Source organism: Strix uralensis, chromosome 2 (assembly GCF_047716275.1).
Source record: "Strix uralensis isolate ZFMK-TIS-50842 chromosome 2, bStrUra1, whole genome shotgun sequence".
Taxonomy (NCBI): Eukaryota; Metazoa; Chordata; class Aves; order Strigiformes; family Strigidae; genus Strix; species Strix uralensis.
Window position 1 is genome coordinate 48,533,974 of NC_133973.1, and position 15,411 is coordinate 48,549,384.

A 15,411-nucleotide genomic window follows, 5' to 3' on the forward strand; every position below is an offset into this window, starting at 1 on the left:
CGGCTCTCCAGCCACGGCAGCCCCTGCTCCCTGCAAGGTTAAACCAGCCTCGCCCTGAGCGTTGAACCGATCCTGCACGTTTTCAACCGCTGCGGCTGAAACCGAGCTTAGCCCCCTCTCCGCCCTAAGATCAAACCCCGGTCCCCACGCGTGACGGCGAACTGCCATTTTGCAGCCGTGCCTCCTCGCAGGGACGGTTTCTCCGTGAGGGGAGCGGTTCGGACGACGGGGCTCGGTGTAACGAGGAAGGAAGATAAACAAGGGGAAAACAATAAAAGCTCAAACCCCACTGGAAACGGGGTCCCCGGCGCCGCCGGAGCGTGGGGCAGGCGCGGGAGGGGGGGTGCGCTTGTGCCGTCGGGCGGCGGCCCCGGGGCAGCCCCGGACCGCCCTGCCCGGTGCCCCGCGGCGCGGCCCGGCGGAGCGGCGCGGAGGAGGTGCGGCTCCGGCCCCGCTCTTGTCCGCGAATCGAAGCGGACGGCGCCGCCGCCTCGGCTGCCCGCCCGGAGGGGAGGCGGCGGGGGGCAGCCCGCGCCCGGCCGGGGGTTCCGCGGGGCCGTGCGCGCCGGGGCCCCCCCGCGCTCACCGCCGCTTGCAGGGAGGGCTGGTGGCCCTCCGGCAGGGAGGGCAGCGCCCTTACCGCTCCGCCCGGTCTCCCTCGGCGGAGCCGGAGAGCAGCCGGGCGCGGGTGGGTGCGGAGGGCCGCGGAGGCCGGTCCCCGGGGGGAAACCCACCACGAAGGCCCCGGGTGCGCGGAGCCGGAGCGGATGTTGTTCCGGCAGCGGCAGCCGAGGGTGTTAATCTAAACTGGCTGGAGTGAGAAGAGGCAAATATTTCCGTTTGTGCCCTCCTGCCTCTCTCAGCACCGGCTGTCAGTCCCCGGGCTTGTTATCCGTACAAGGCATCAGTTTGTTTGGCTGAGCTCAGCAAGGTTTTCTTCTCGGAGCAGAACTATAATTGCTATAATTCCACTGTATCATTTGGATCATTGCAGTATTGTTGTTTTCTCTCTCTCGTTCTCTCCCCCTAACACTGCAATAACGCGCTCCAGTGTTAAATTAGCAGGTTGCAGGGGGAAGGGAAGGGGAAAAAAAAAAAAAAAAAAAAAAAGAGGGAGAGACCATAAATGAATGAAAGTTTGTTTAAAAAAAATAAATAAAACAACAAAGTGACTTGGCAGAGGCGAGCTCGCATCGCGCAAAGCATCCTCGCCTGCGAGCGGGACTGCCGCCGGCCCGCCCCGCACCCCGGGCCGACCGGGGCCGCTCTCCCTCGGGCAGGGCTGGCCGGGGCGCGGGGCAGCGGGGCAGCGGGGCAGCGGGGCGGGCGGGCCCCCCGGCCCGGCCCGGGCACAGCGGGGTGAAGGAACGGCGCGGGGAGGGAGTGGAAACAAGGTGCAGAAGGCCGAAAGGCCGCGGCAGGGCTCCCCGACAGCCCCCGGCACCGCTCGCCGCAGCCCCGGCTCGCACCACCGGCGGCCACCGGCAGGTCCCGGCGCTGCCGGAGCCGTCGCAGCTGCCGCGCCGAGGGTCCCTCGTCCCCTCCGGCTACCGGCCGCGCCCCGGCGGGCTCGGGTCCCTCCCTCCCCCCCCCGGCGCGGCAGCCCTACCCGTCCACGCTCTCCCACGCGCGGGGCCGCGGCTCGGCCGGCACCCGGCAAGGCGAGGGGGAGGCAGACGCGGGCCGGGCTCCCCCCGCTGCCGGGGCGCCGCTCCCGGCCCGCCCGCGGCCCTGCGCCGCTTCTCCCGGGCAAGCCCCGGCGAGGAAAGCCCGGGGGAGCCGCCCGGCCCGGCCGGGGCGAGAGCGAGCGGCGGCAGCTCCTCTGCGCGCCGAGCTTCCCCGAGGGGGCCGCGGGGTCTTCCTTTTCTGCTTCGTTTTGTTTTGTTGGTTGGGTTGGGTTTTGGGGTGGGTTTTTTTAGTTACTGAGTCAGTGAATTAATTGCCATTCGTGCCGGGGGTGGCAAAAGGAGAGCTGAGCCGCGACAGCAAACGGCAGCTTTGCGTCCCCCGCACCGGCGCAGCCCGCAAAGCCGGGCCGCGCTGTGGCCGCCGGCTGCGCACGTCGGGGCGCTCCCCGCTCCCCGCCGGCACCGCCCCGGCCCGCGGGGGCAGGGGGAAACGAGGCAGGAGGAAAGACGGGCGGGAGCCCTGCGGGGTCCCGCTCGCAGGGAGGGGACGGCTCTGGGAGTCACGCACGGCGCGCACGGACACACGCCTGTGGAGCCCGCGAGTGGGTGCGCACACGGGCGGGGACACAGCCAGAGCGGCGTTGTGCCCGCGCCCGCACGGACACAGGCGGGCGCCTGCTTGTCTTTTCTCTTAATCCGCGATACTTATTTAGGAAAATTAATCCGCTTCGTTAGGAGACACGGGATCCGCGCGGGAGCTGCGGCACCAAGAGGGGGAAATGGGGCTGCCTCCCCTCCGGCGCTCGGGGCCGGGAATCACCCGAGCGAACGATGGGTTTTGGGGTGGCCGAGAGGGGTTCCCCCGGCGTGCCCGTGCTTGCGGGACCCGGGACCGGGGGCGCACATGTGAGCCGCTGACGCGCGGGCAGCTGTAACGTGCCGATCAAAATTGAGCCCAACTTGCCCAAAGCGGGAGCCCGAACTTGCCCGGGACGTGACCGCTGAACATGGAAGGAAAAGGAGGGGGAATGAAAACCCCTCAGAGATTTTCCGGCCCCGAAGTGGCCTTGAAGGGGGCTGCGCAGGGGAGATGTGAGGGCGGGGCAAGGCGGCGGCCGTCGGGGCAGGGCGGGGGAGGTCGCCCAGCACCGCGCCGGCCTGCGCGCCCTGCCCGGCCCGGCCCTGCCGACGCCCCCCGGGCTCCCGCCCCCCGCCGCGCCGTCGTCCCTGAGGGCGTTGCCCAGGTGTTCGTTATGGTAAAACCCCCGTGGCGGCCCCCCGGGTTTTTAAACACCGGTATTTTTAAACACCGGCCGCCTGCGCCGCGCTGCGCCGGGCGGGGGGGGCCCGCCGGGGGGAAAACCCGGCGCGGATCCCCCCGGCGGGGCGCACCCCGTGCCGCTCGGGCATCGCCCGGGGCTGGGGCCGAGCCGGGCTGGCGGGGGAGCGGGGCCGCCGTCGGGGCGGTGTGAGGGGACACCGCCCCCCCCGGGCCGGGCCGGGCCGGGCCGGGCCGGGCCGAGGCGAGGCGTGCCGCGGGGGCTCCGCCGCCGCCGCCCCCGACGGCTCCCCCCCCCGGGCGGCTCCCCGCCGCCTGCCGCCCCCAGGGAGCGGGGCGCCCGCGGGGGCGGGGCGGGGCGGGGCGGGGCGCGGGGCGGGCGCCGATCCGGGGCGGTCCGAGCCGAGGTTTGCCGGGCGCCGTCTGTCGGCGGCCGCCCGGCCTCCGCCGGGAGCCAATCAGGGGGCGGCTGCCCGCACGTGGAGCCGAGGGGACTCAAGAGCGCCGCGGCCGCCGCTCACTCCCCCCGTGACGGGCGTCCCGGCGGCACAGGGAGGGCAGCGCCGCGGGGGCGTCCGCGCCGCCGCAGCCCGCCCCGGCCCCACGGCACGGCACGGCCCCGCCGCCGCCGCCATGAGCGGCCCCTACCCGGAGGAGAGCTGCGCCGAGCGCCCCGAGTGCAAAAGTAAATCGCCAACTTTGCTGTCCTCCTACTGCATCGACAGCATCCTGGGCCGGCGCAGCCCCTGCAAGGTGCGGCTGCTCGGCGCCGCGCCCGGCCTGCCCGCCATCGCCGCCCGCCCCGACACCGACAAGGCCGCGCAAGGTAAGCCCCGCCGCCGCCCCCGTCCGCTCGCCCCGCTCCTTTTCCCCGGCGTCGGGCGGGGCAGGGCCGGCTGCGCCCCGTGTGGGGGTGTAGTCTCCCTCCCCGCGCAGCCCGCGGCTCGGCTCCGGCCCCGCTCCCCGCCCGCCCGGCCAGGCGCCGCGTCGGAGCCGCGGCCGCCGTTATCCCGTTACCCCGCCCGTTAGCGGCGGCCGTGCTGCCGGGGAGCGCGGCCAGCGCCGTGCACGAATTTCAGCCCGGTGAATGCCGTGCGGATCGGGTACTGCTGCGTTAGGTTGCTCTTGCTTTCGATAGATGTGTAATATTTTTTTTTAAACTAAAATAAATCGCTGCGAGCTGTGATCCGTGCAGGGAAAGGCTCGCCCGGTCGCCTTAAGCCTGTAACGGATCTCGGCGAGAGAGTTGGGGGCCGCGCCTGGCAGCGGGCAGGGCGGTAATAACGGGGCGCCGGCAGCCGCCGCCCCCGGCCCGAAGTTGGGAGCAGCCCCCCCCGGGGCCGCGCGAAGCCCCGGCTCCCACGGGCGGCCTCCCTCCCGCTTTCCCCGGCGTTCACAGCCGGGTGCGTTTCTTTCCTCCAAAACCAAAAGGAAACTTTGGGGGGGCGGGGGGAGACGGTAGGAGGGGGGAACAAACCTAGGGGGAAAAAAAAAAAAATGAAGTGGAGGAGCCGCGGGCCGCCGGGCCGGGGCAGGGGGGGCCGACGCTGCCCAGCCCCGCCATACGGGCCGGGGCCCGGCGGTGGCCGCCGCCGGGGAGGTGCCGGCGCAGGCCCGGGGCTGCCCCGGCCCCCCGGCGCCTGTCCCGCCGCTAAGCGGGCGCCGAGCCGGGCTCCGGGGCCGGGAGGGGTTTCTTCCCAGGCCGGGAGCAGGGGCGCAGGCAGGGGCCGGTCTGAGGGTACGGGGCGGGGGGGGGTCTTATCTCGGAGCTGGGTGGAAAACGGCGCCCGAAGGGGGGCTGCGGGGTTGGGGTCTTGCCCTGGGCTCTTCGCGCTGATCCCACTGACCATGTCTCTCTTTCTCTCCCCCCACTCCTTCTCTCTTCCCTCCGCAACCTTCTCCCCCCCACGCCTGCCCGTCCCGTCTGACTGCTGCGGCCGCATAACACACACACACCTACCCCCCCCCCCCCGCTTTCCGTCGCAGGGTCCCCCAAGGGCAGCCCCCCCTTCGAGCCGGCCGAGCTGCACCTTCCCCCCAAACTGCGCCGGCTCTACGGGCCGGGCGGGGGCCGACTGCTGCCGCCGGGGGCGGCGGGGCCGCGGGGGGACCGTCCGGAGGGGGGCGCCGGCCCCGTGCCCGCCGCCGCCCCGTGGGACACGCTGAAGATCAGCCAGGCGCCCCAGGTCAGCATCAGCCGCAGCAAGAGCTACCGCGAAAACGCGCCCTTCGTGGCGCCGCCGCCCGCACGGGACGAGCTGGGCAGCCCCGCCGCGCACGTCGAGGAGCGGCCGGGCCCCGCCGCGCCGGCCGCCGAGGAGGAGGAGGAGGACGAGGACGAAGAGATGCTGGAGGAGGAGGACGAGGAGGAAGAGGAGCTGGAGGACGACGAGGAGGAGGAGCTGCTGGGCGAGGACGGCGGGGGGCTGCTGAAGGAGGCCCGCCGGGGCGCCGCCGCGGCCCCCGGGGCGGAGGGCGGGGATCTGTCCCCCAAGGAGGAGCTGCTGCTGCACCCCGAGGACGGCGAGGGCAAGGACGGCGAGGAAAGTGTCTGCCTCTCGGCCGGCAGCGACTCCGAGGAGGGGCTGCTCAAGAGGAAGCAGCGCCGCTACCGCACCACCTTCACCAGCTACCAGCTGGAGGAGCTGGAGAGGGCCTTCCAGAAAACCCACTACCCCGACGTCTTCACCAGGTACCGGCGCCGGGGCCCCGGCCGAGTGCGGAGCGGGCGAGCCCCGGGGCGACGGGAGGGGACGGGGCCGCGGTGTGCTGCGCCCCCGCTGCCAAACCGCCCACGGGTGTGAATATTCCGCGGGCACCCCCGGGCTGGGAGGGGACGGGGAGCAGGTCCGGGCCCCGGAGGGACCCAGGGCCGGCAGCGCCCGGGCAGGCCCGCCTGGAGGCCGCCGCCGGCGGCTATTTTTACCCACTGCCCTCCTCCCCCCCGACCGCCACCGGGATCGGTTACGCGCTCCCCGGGGGGAGCTGGAGCCTGGCCCGGCCCGGGGAAGCCCCGGCAGGGGCACAGATCAAAGCGCCGCTGCCTAAAAATACCGGCCCGGCACGTCGGGGCCCCTCGGTGCCCGGAGGCTCTGCCCGCAGGCTCTGCCCGCCTTTTCGGGGGCACTTTCCCGTTGAAAGCGGGAGCCCCGCGGCGGGTGGTCTGGCCGGCGGCTCCTCCGCGGGAAGCGCAGACAGGGAGAGAGTTGCTCCCCGCGCCGCCCTAAAATAACCGCCCCCGGCCTCCAGCCCCGAGGAGGGCCGAGCCCCCAAAGCCGCATTTTTCGACCAAACCCTCCCGGTTTCCCGTTTCTTTTGCCGGGGGGGCTGGCGGGATGGGGCAGATAGCCCAGGGGCGTTTTGTTCCCCCGCCCTCGGTGCCGCGGCGCTCCCCTCGGGGGCGGGAGCGGCTGCCCGGGGGCGCGTATGAACAGATCGCGCTGTTTTCGTTGGTGTTTTTAACGGCTTTGGCTTTTTCTCCGGGGCTTTTCGTGCCCGGCCGGCGCGGGGCCGGCTCGGCGGCGGCGGGGTCCCGGTTACGCAGGGAGGGCTCCTCGTTGGCGTACAGAGCTGACGAGCGGTTTTCACCCGCCTTAATGGTTTCCGATTTGCCTTAATCGTGGCAGTGGAAACCGCGGCGCGGGGCGGCTCGGCCGCCCTCCCCCTCCGCCGCGCTTGCGGCGGGGACCGGCTGAATTTTGGGGAGCGGCGGGGAGCGGGGTGCTGAAACTCGGGGGTCCCGACGAGCGCCCGGCCGGGCCTCCCTGAGCCGGGCCGAGGGCGGTGGCAGGCGGTGTCCGCCCGCGGCCCGGCCCTGCTCGCCCCCCCTCCCCCCGCCCCTGCCGGTCACCGGGACGTCGGGCCCGTCTGGCGCGCCGAGCCGCGGGTTGGGGGGCGGCTCGGGGTGCCCCGGGCTGACGGCGGCTTGTGTGTCTCCCCCAGGGAGGAGCTGGCCATGAGGCTCGATCTGACCGAAGCCCGAGTGCAGGTGAGTGGCGGCGGCAGGACCGGGGCCGGGGCGTCTCTCGGCGGCGCCCGGGGCCGGGGAGCGGGGGGGGGGGGGGGGTGTCCCCGGCCCTCCCCGGCGGCGCCCCTCGGTCCCGGCAGGGCCGAGCCATCGGCCGGCGAACCCCCGTGTGATTAAAACGCGGGGCCCCACGGGGCTCGGGTTGTTAGAGACCCGCTCGGCCGCAAGCCGGGTATTTGGCTGCCATCGAATCTCCAATCGGGCTTCATAAAAGCCCACTTAGCGCTAGAACAAACAGGGCCATTTGAAGGCGAAATGTTGTTTGATTTCCTCTCCGCCTGCACAAGGAGCTGGCTAATGCTATTTGATTTCCCATTTTTGATAGCAATAAGCCTGCATTGATCTAATAGTGAGTGAGTGCAATGCTATTAAAGGTGTTTGCCGCCCCATACCAGAGTGCATTTCCCAACCCGGGTCTCATAACCAAAGAGACGATAAACATTGGGATGCCCTGATTGCCAACAGAAAACAGATGTCTCTGGGTTTGAAGCTGAGCAAATCACTTTACAGTTAAAATCGGGCGCTGATAAAGCATAATAAATTCCATATGGCTCATTTAATACACAACAGCTTCTTGCATTAGAGGGGCTAATGATGAGATTTGTCCCCTCCTTTCTGTTGACACATTTCTCCATTGTCAAACAGAGATGTGACAGCAAATCAGTATTTTCAGCTCAGGGGAACAAGTCGTGGGAAAGTTAAATAACTTTTAAAAAAGAAAGACACCTCCTTTCTCTCCTCTCTATTCACGGGAGAAGATGTAATTAAGGGAATATGAATTATGAGAGTCCCTTCGTTTACCTTTGGGCGTACTCAGACTTATTAATTCAATAAGGGCGAATTGCAGCGAGGACAGCTTGCTAATTGAGTTTTAGCTGGGAGAGACGCTCCCTCCGTGCCAGAAGGTTGGCTTCCCCGCCAACGCGATGCCTCTTCCCGCGTGGGTACCCCGATGGGCGCGCGTGGAGCTCAGTCCTGGCTGTGCAGCTCTGGGGAGAGACCCGCGGCGCTGCTGCCTTTCGCGCTTCCCGGAGAGAAGGGATCTCACGCTGAGCTCACAAAGCCGAGCCTAACAGGGAGAGCTCAGCCCGCACCAGCCCGAAAAAAATGACAAATTGACAAGTGTGCGTGTGTCTCGCTCAAAGTCTGTCTCCTTAGGCGCGTGTGATGCCTCGCACTTGGTTATTAAGCGAATATTTTCTTTCCATTTGAAATGCGGTATTTTAGGTCTTCCTCTACCTCTCTCTCATTTTAAGCGATTTTTGTTTTGTGGGAGGGGGAGAAGAAGCAAAAGGGGCGGCAGTGCTGCGGCGTCCTAACTAACTTTTGTAAAATAGATGCTAAAAGGGCAGCCCGGAGATGTATATTTGCTGCTTTGGTTGCCTCGCAAATTATTTCTTCGTTTCAGCCGTTAGTGAAATCACGATTTTTATTCCTCTCGCTCTAAATCCGAAGCGGGGGAAGGGGGGAGTGGTGGTGGGGGGGGAACAAAAAAAACCCCAAAAAACCCCAGTCCGTCACCGTTTGTAAATATTCCCATTAGCGGAAAAAAAGCCGCGCAGCTCCCGCTGCGGGCGTGGGTGCGGAATAAAAACCCGCGTGGTCCCACGGGGAAAGCGCTTTCCCGCTGCTGCGAAGCGCCGCTCCCGCCGGCGGCGGGGCCTCAAACGGCGGCGGCCGCCCGGGAGCCGGGGCCCGGCGCCGGGCCGGGGGGCACCATCGAAAGCCGCTTGCGGGCCGCCGGGGTGGGTCGGCAGCGGCCAGGGCTGCGGAGCTGACACGCGTGGGCCGTGTCGGGGCGCCCCCCGCGCGGCGGAGGAGCGGGCGCCGTCGGGCCGGAGCGCGGCTGCCGCGGGGCTCGGCCCGCCGGGGGCGCGGACGGCAGTATTAAAACCGGTTTTTCTTTTGGCTTTCAGGTATGGTTCCAGAACCGTAGGGCTAAGTGGCGGAAGAGGGAAAAGGCTGGGGCTCAGACACACCCCCCAGGTTTGCCTTTCCCTGGTCCCCTGTCAGCAACTCACCCCCTCAGTCCATACCTTGATGCTAGTCCTTTCCCTCCTCATCACCCAGCTCTAGACTCCGCCTGGACCGCCGCCGCCGCCGCCGCCGCGGCCGCCGCCTTCCCCAGCCTGCCGCCGCCGCCCCCCGGCTCCGCGGCGCTGCCCCCCGGCGGGACCCCGCTCGGCCTCGGCACCTTCCTGGGGGCGGCCGTGTTCCGCCACCCCGCCTTCATCAGCCCCGCCTTCGGCAGGTACCGCCCGCCCACGCGCGACCTGCCACCTCGGGGGACACGCGGGGGAGGGGACCGGGGGGGGGGGGGGGGGGGAGCGCCGGCGCCCTTGTTGCTCAGCGCCGCTCCCGCGCGTGGGGACCCGGCCCGCGCCGCGCGGGGCCGCCGGACGCGCCGTCGGGGAAGGGGGGTCTGGGGGGCGCCCCCACGCGGGACCTGTCTCGCGCGGCCGCCCCGCGTTCGAACTTGGAGCGCTGGCGGCCGGCGCCGATTGGGCGCCGCGTGGGTCACGTGTTTCCGCCCCGGCCTCTCATTGGGTGAGGGCGGCTCTCACGCCCCCCGCCCCCCGCCGCCGCGGGTCCGGCGGGTCCCCCGTGGGGGCGGCCGGTCCGTGGGCACCGCGGCTGGGGGCGGCGGCGCTTGCGGGGAGCCCGGGCGCCCCCGCGGGGCTGCGCAGCCCGCGCAGGGAGCAAGGACGGAGCAGGGTCCCCGCGGGGCGGGCCCGCGGAAATCGGTGCCCCCACGCAGAAGCTATAACGGCGTGGGTTGCCCTACGTGTCCCCGCGGCCTCTGCTCTGCTCGGGCGGGGGCTGCTGGTATTTGGCGGTTCGGGGCGAGCCGAAGCCATGATATCCCGGGCACCGTGAGCGCCGCCGGCCGCGCCCCGGGGGTCCGGCTCAGGCAGATTTTCAGCCGCGGGCACGAGTGGGTTTGAACAGCTTGGAGAGGCTGGTGTCGGGGCGAGCGACGGCGGGCGCCGCGCTCCGTCCCCACGCTCTGCCACGCTGCGTGTCCGCGGCCAAAGCGGGGGAACCCCCTCCCGGGGCCGGGGCTGCCCCCTCGGGGCGCGGAGCGGGGCCGGGGCTCGGCCCGCCGGGGCGGGCGGGGGGGACAGAGGCCCGGTTAACGGACGGGGCGAGAGCAGCCTTCGGCGGACCGGAGGGGTCCCTTACTTTTTTGGCGCTAGCTCTGGAAAAAGCCCCCCCGGAGCCTCTCCCCGCCGGCTGTAGCCCCCCCTCCCCCCCCGGTGACGAGTCGGGGAGAACCAGCCTCGGCGATTTTCCGCCTCCGAAGCTTTTGCCCTCCAGCGTCGGGTTTTCTGCAGCGAGGGCGCGTCCCGCCGCGTCCCCGCCGGGCGGGGAAGGAGGCGAGCGGGGCCGGGCGGGCCCCGGCGCGGCGGTGACGGCGGTCTCTGCTTCCCTTGCAGGCTCTTTTCCACCATGGCCCCCCTGGGCAGCGCCTCCAGCGCCGCGGCCCTGCTGCGGCAGCCGGCGCCGGCCGCCGAGGGCGCGGTGGGCTCGGCGGGGCTGGGGGACCCGGCCAGCGCCGCCGCCGACCGGCGGGCATCCAGCATCGCCGCCCTGCGGCTGAAGGCCAAGGAACACGCCGCCCAGCTCACCCAGCTCAACATCCTCCCCGGGAGCAGCACGGGGAAAGAGGTGTGCTAAGGCACGGGGGCCGCCCTCGCGGGGTCCGGGCCGGCTCTTCCGAGGGGGGAGAGGGAGAAGAGAGGGGGAGAAAGGAGGGGAGTGAATACACGAATAAGGAAAGGTCACTTCAGACAGCATGAATCAAGACCAAACGGGGGGAAAAACCAGTAACAGTTAAAAAACAAAACCGGGAGGACCAGCAGCAGAGCCTGGGGTAGGTTCTCCAGTTAGGAACGCGGAGACAGCGAGCGCCTTTTGCGTCAGCCCTCACACGGGCGAGCCGACACTTGCAAGCTCCTGAATAAGTAACTCCTTGGCTGGTACATTTCTTAAATGTACAACGTGTTCATTTCCTCTCTGAGCATTAAGGGAAGAAAAAAAAAAAGAAAAAAAGCCCTAATAAAAGTTATTATATATTAGCATTACGTACACTAAATATTTTTCCTTCTGTTTATCTGGCAAGAAAAAAAAAAAGGAAACAAATAGAATTGTAATTAAGAAAGAAAACAACGAAAGAAAAGCAAAGGGAGGGGGGCAAGCTACCCACATCTTCTTAAAATAACATCCTAGGATGTTAAGTTGGTCTGTTAGGAGCACTGGAGAACTATTTTACATGTTCATGCAGCGAGCTGCATACGCTAACCAAGGATGCTGCCAGTGCAGACTGAACGTAAATTTGATGCTGTAAGATAACCAGTGCACTTAAGGGAAAGGGTATATCTTTTTCTTGTTATATTCTTTATCACTACACCAACCAAGGTTTTTATATCAAACCAAAGGGAAATACACTGCTAGAATATGGACTGTTTAAGTCACTAAACTGTGATTATTGATTCTGTACATACCATTGTTATAAAAAAGAACAGAGCTTTGTATATTTGAAATGTTATAAAACAATTGCACTCAGTGTAGTGTTGTAAAAGTTTGTCATTCTGTAGATTCTTACTGTGTTGTAGATATAATAGGGTTCCTAGACAAATATTTATGTACAAACCCTTTATTTAACTTATTAACTGTAGAGGTTTCTGAAACCCTCAAGAGGCGATGGTACAGTACTTTTCCGTGTAATGTCGTTATTGTTAACACTTTTCCTTGCTATCCGGTGGAGAAGTGCCACGTTCAGAAAATAAACAAAAATATATGTTTAACAAAAAAAAAGAAAAACGGAACCAAAGCGAAAGACAGATGCCCGGTCCTTGCGGGTGCTGCGGGGCCGCGAGCGCCCGGGGCTGAGCCCCGCCGGGGCGGCCGGGGGCCGCGTACCGCCACCCCCCGCCGCCGGGGAACCCCCACGGGCCGTGGGGGGGGCGCGGGTGGCTTGGCCGGGGGCGATTGCCAGAGCCGGGGCGGGCCGAGGTGCCGGCGGCCCCGTTTGCCAAGGGGATTTGCAGATCGCGGGGCCGGGGATCACCCACAGCTGTACCCGCCCGCGCTCTGCCGTGGGCACCGTGTCGTGCCCCCCCCGCCCCGCCCCGGGCGCTGCCGAGGAGGGCGCCGGGGTCGCCTCCCCGTGCCAGCGGCCCCACACCGCGGGAAGCCGCCCCACGCACCCCCGGCACCCCCGGGCGGGGATGGGGCAGCCCCTGACTCCGCCGCTGCCGAAAGCCAGGGACGGGGGGGGGGGGAACTGGGATTTGGGCGAGCGCTCGGCGTGTCCCCCCCGCATCCCTCCTGGGGGGCAGGAAAGTTTCTCCGCGCCCGTTCCTTGCCTCTGTGTCCCCCCCCCCCGTTCTCCCCGGGATGAACTTCCTTTTTTTTCTGTTCTCTATTTCCCACCGTTTTTTTTTTTCTTTCTTCTCTTTTTTTTTTTTTTTTTTTTTGGACGCAGCTCTCTCGTCTGCCTCTTCGTCCCCTCGCAGGGACGGCGGCGCTGCCGCCAACGCCCGCGCCTCCCCGGCCACCCCGCTCCCCTTTCCCGCCCGGAAGGGCCCCGGTACCCGCGGCCCATCCCCGGCCCCCCGAGGGCAGCGGCTGTGGAGCCGGAGCGGGCCGGCGGCGCGCGGGCTTGTTGGGGTGATTTTTGTTGTCTGGGGTGATTCGGTCTCATCGCGGCATCGCTCCACAACGGCAGCCCGGAGGCCCGGCGACCGGGGCAGAGCCCGGCCCCCCCCGGGCGGGCACCTGAGGGTACCGAGGGGGCCCGGGCCGCCCCCGTCCCGGCCCCCGCAGCCGCCGGCCGGGAAAAGCCGCCGGAGCCGCCACCGCGCGTGGGAGCCCGCCGCGACCCTTCCCCGCAGCTCCCCCCTTCCACCCACGGCGGCTGACACCCCCCACCCCCCCGGCCGGCCCCAAGCGTATTTTTGAGATCTAAACCCCACCATGGGCGCGAACAAAATTTCTGGGCGAAATAAGGCTTGTTCCTTGGACATTATTAACAGTGCAGCCTGAAATACACATTTTTGCCTTAAAGAAAAGGGAATCATTATCAAGCCATTACGCATTAAGAAATGTCATTCAGTCATTTTTATTCATTCCGCTGAAATCTTCGTAAAAGCCCGAATCATACTTCTGCAAGCAGCAATTTTGTTAATCCAGGGGGTTATTACTCTGGTCCCTTATTAGGATCTATACTGCTGCCAAGCAATCCTATAACCTTCTCAAAAGAAGTTTACCTCCGTGTTATAAAACCAGTAGTGGTATTTATACTGTGCAATAATTAGTGTATTACTTGAATCCACTAACAGGTTCATTTTATCTCCGCACAAAACCCCTAGTCTGCTTATAGAAAGCTTGTGCCTCCTTTGGTGCTGTTAAAGTGGTGAAAGAGTGAATGAAGGCTGGTAGCACTTTCTCCTTTCGCCGTGCCTTAATTCCCATCTCTTTCTGCTCTCATCCAATTAGTGCAGTGTATTAAGCGGTTTATCATCTCATAGTCAGCTATTGAGAGAAACAAGGCGAACACTTTGCAATAGAGCCTGCTCTCCTTTGACACCCTCAGGTACTTACATATTCCACTGTGCTATGAATAATAGAGGAAGAATAGAGCGCTAATTCCCTCATCAAAGAATGCCTTGTCTGCTGCTTTGCTCAACAACACCATTCTGATCAAAAGAAAAGCAATAAAGCTTAGCATAACAAAACGAAACCTACTTATTAGCTTAGTGGTTAAATTAATGCAGAGCCGCTGCTATTCAAAACCAAGGTTTGAAAACAGCCTCCAACAACCTGATAATGCTGCCTTCGGGATGAAGGAATTTTAATCTGAAATTCGAAGCTGGCACAGATGAGTTAATCTATTAAACTGCTATAAGGAGGGTGCGGGAGCACTATTCAGCGAAGGCCCGGTTCAGGTGCTCCGCAGAAGCCTCCCGGGGCCGGAGGGGCCGGAGGGGCCGGGGCGATGGGCCCCCGGGCGGCGGGGGCGGCAAGCGGGGCTTTGGCTCCGCGACAGGCGGCCCTGCCGAGGGGGGCTGCTGCTCCCGGCGAAACCCGGCTCTGCCGGCTCCACCGAGCGACACTCCTCTTCCCCGACTGCAAATAAATACATATAAACACAACATAATACATAAATACAAATAAACACAAACCTTCGATTTAACAGCGATGCGGGGAGGGGGAGTGTGGGGTGTGAGGGGGGGGGCAGGAATGAGGGGCGAGAGGAGGGAAAGGAAAGGAGGGCGATTCAGGCCAAATCAGCCTCAAAACGCAAACCTCCGGACTTCGATTTTGCCCAAATTATTTGCGGCGCTGCGTTCACCAGCTCCATTTAATATTAAAGGCTCTAAAGATGATTTTGCGTTTCGCAGCCTTTCCCCGGGGCCAGGCTGAGGCACGGTGCCCAGAGCTTATTGGGGGAGGGGGGGGGGAATCCAGTTTACTCCTTGCCAACACTTCAGCTCTGATCTGACCAACTCTGCTGAGAGGAATCAAAAATTGCCTTAATTCGAGGTACAAGCCCTCGTTTCCAATCCCCCGCCCCGGCCTGCGGCTGGCTGGGGTTGCGGGGGGCTGCAGGATTTTGGCCCTGGCCACTCCCCCAGCAGAGCGGGGCTCCTCTTCCCCCCAGCCCCTCACAGGGCCACTATGTGCTGCGGCGCCCTACACAATCATTCCACAACACTCTCATTTAATCTAAACATCCCTAAACTTGCAAATTAACAGGCTCTTCAGCTGTAATTATACAGATACATACAAGTGCCACAGGGTCAGGTTATGCCATATCTATCCATTTTATTTGTATACCTAACGTTTGGAGGAGAAGGTCACACTTTTCACTTTCCTAAGGCATTCTATCCGGTTAATATCAGTAATATCTTCATAATCCTAATTGGGTTGGACACAAAAAATCTAAAAAAACCTGCATGAAATTACAGGAAGCCAGGATCTTTCAAAGGGCTGCAACATCAACGTGTCATCTAGGCAGCAACACCTTCTCTGCAAGACAAGCCTCCAGATGAAGTCTCTTTTACAATAATCCAGCTAATCACGTTGGGAAGGAACGATCGCTCACCAGGGGTGGGACAACACCAACACAAAACCAGGGAGCGCGCAGGTTCGATTTCTCACGTACTGTGACTCAACGTGAGTAAAAATGAAAGAATTCAGCCCCAAAAGTTGCTCAGAAGACCACCGTGTATACAGCATCTTCCGATGCCACTTTAGGGACAAATGAATGTCATAAAATAACACAAACAGCCACACGCATCTCTTTGGTGCCCAACACGTTTGTGCTGATGCTCTTACTTTTTCTTCAAGCCCCCTTTGGTAATGGCCGGCCACCCTAAAAATGGACACATGAGCACTTCTCTAAAACCAGAAAAAGTGGAGCAATATGACCTCACATGGAGGACTTTGAACAGACAGATGATCAAATCAAA

General features: G+C 64.6%; 1 protein-coding gene across 2 annotated transcripts; it reads left to right on the forward strand.

Moving 5' to 3' along the window:
- The first annotated feature begins 3,455 nt into the window (after positions 1-3,455).
- Positions 3,456-11,651, forward strand: ARX (aristaless related homeobox). 2 transcript variants are annotated; one of them, XM_074860928.1, is made up of 6 exons: positions 3,456-3,733; positions 4,894-5,599; positions 6,850-6,895; positions 8,851-8,920; positions 9,005-9,185; positions 10,372-11,651. In XM_074860928.1, the coding sequence occupies exons 1-6, from the start codon at positions 3,541-3,543 to the stop codon at positions 10,610-10,612; spliced, it is 1,437 nt and encodes a 478-aa protein (XP_074717029.1). In that variant the 5' UTR covers positions 3,456-3,540; the 3' UTR covers positions 10,613-11,651. The 2 variants fall into 2 exon arrangements, with proteins under 2 accessions (XP_074717029.1, XP_074717028.1); XM_074860927.1 differs by having other exon boundaries at positions 8,851-9,185.
- Positions 11,652-15,411: the final 3,760 nt, after the last annotated feature.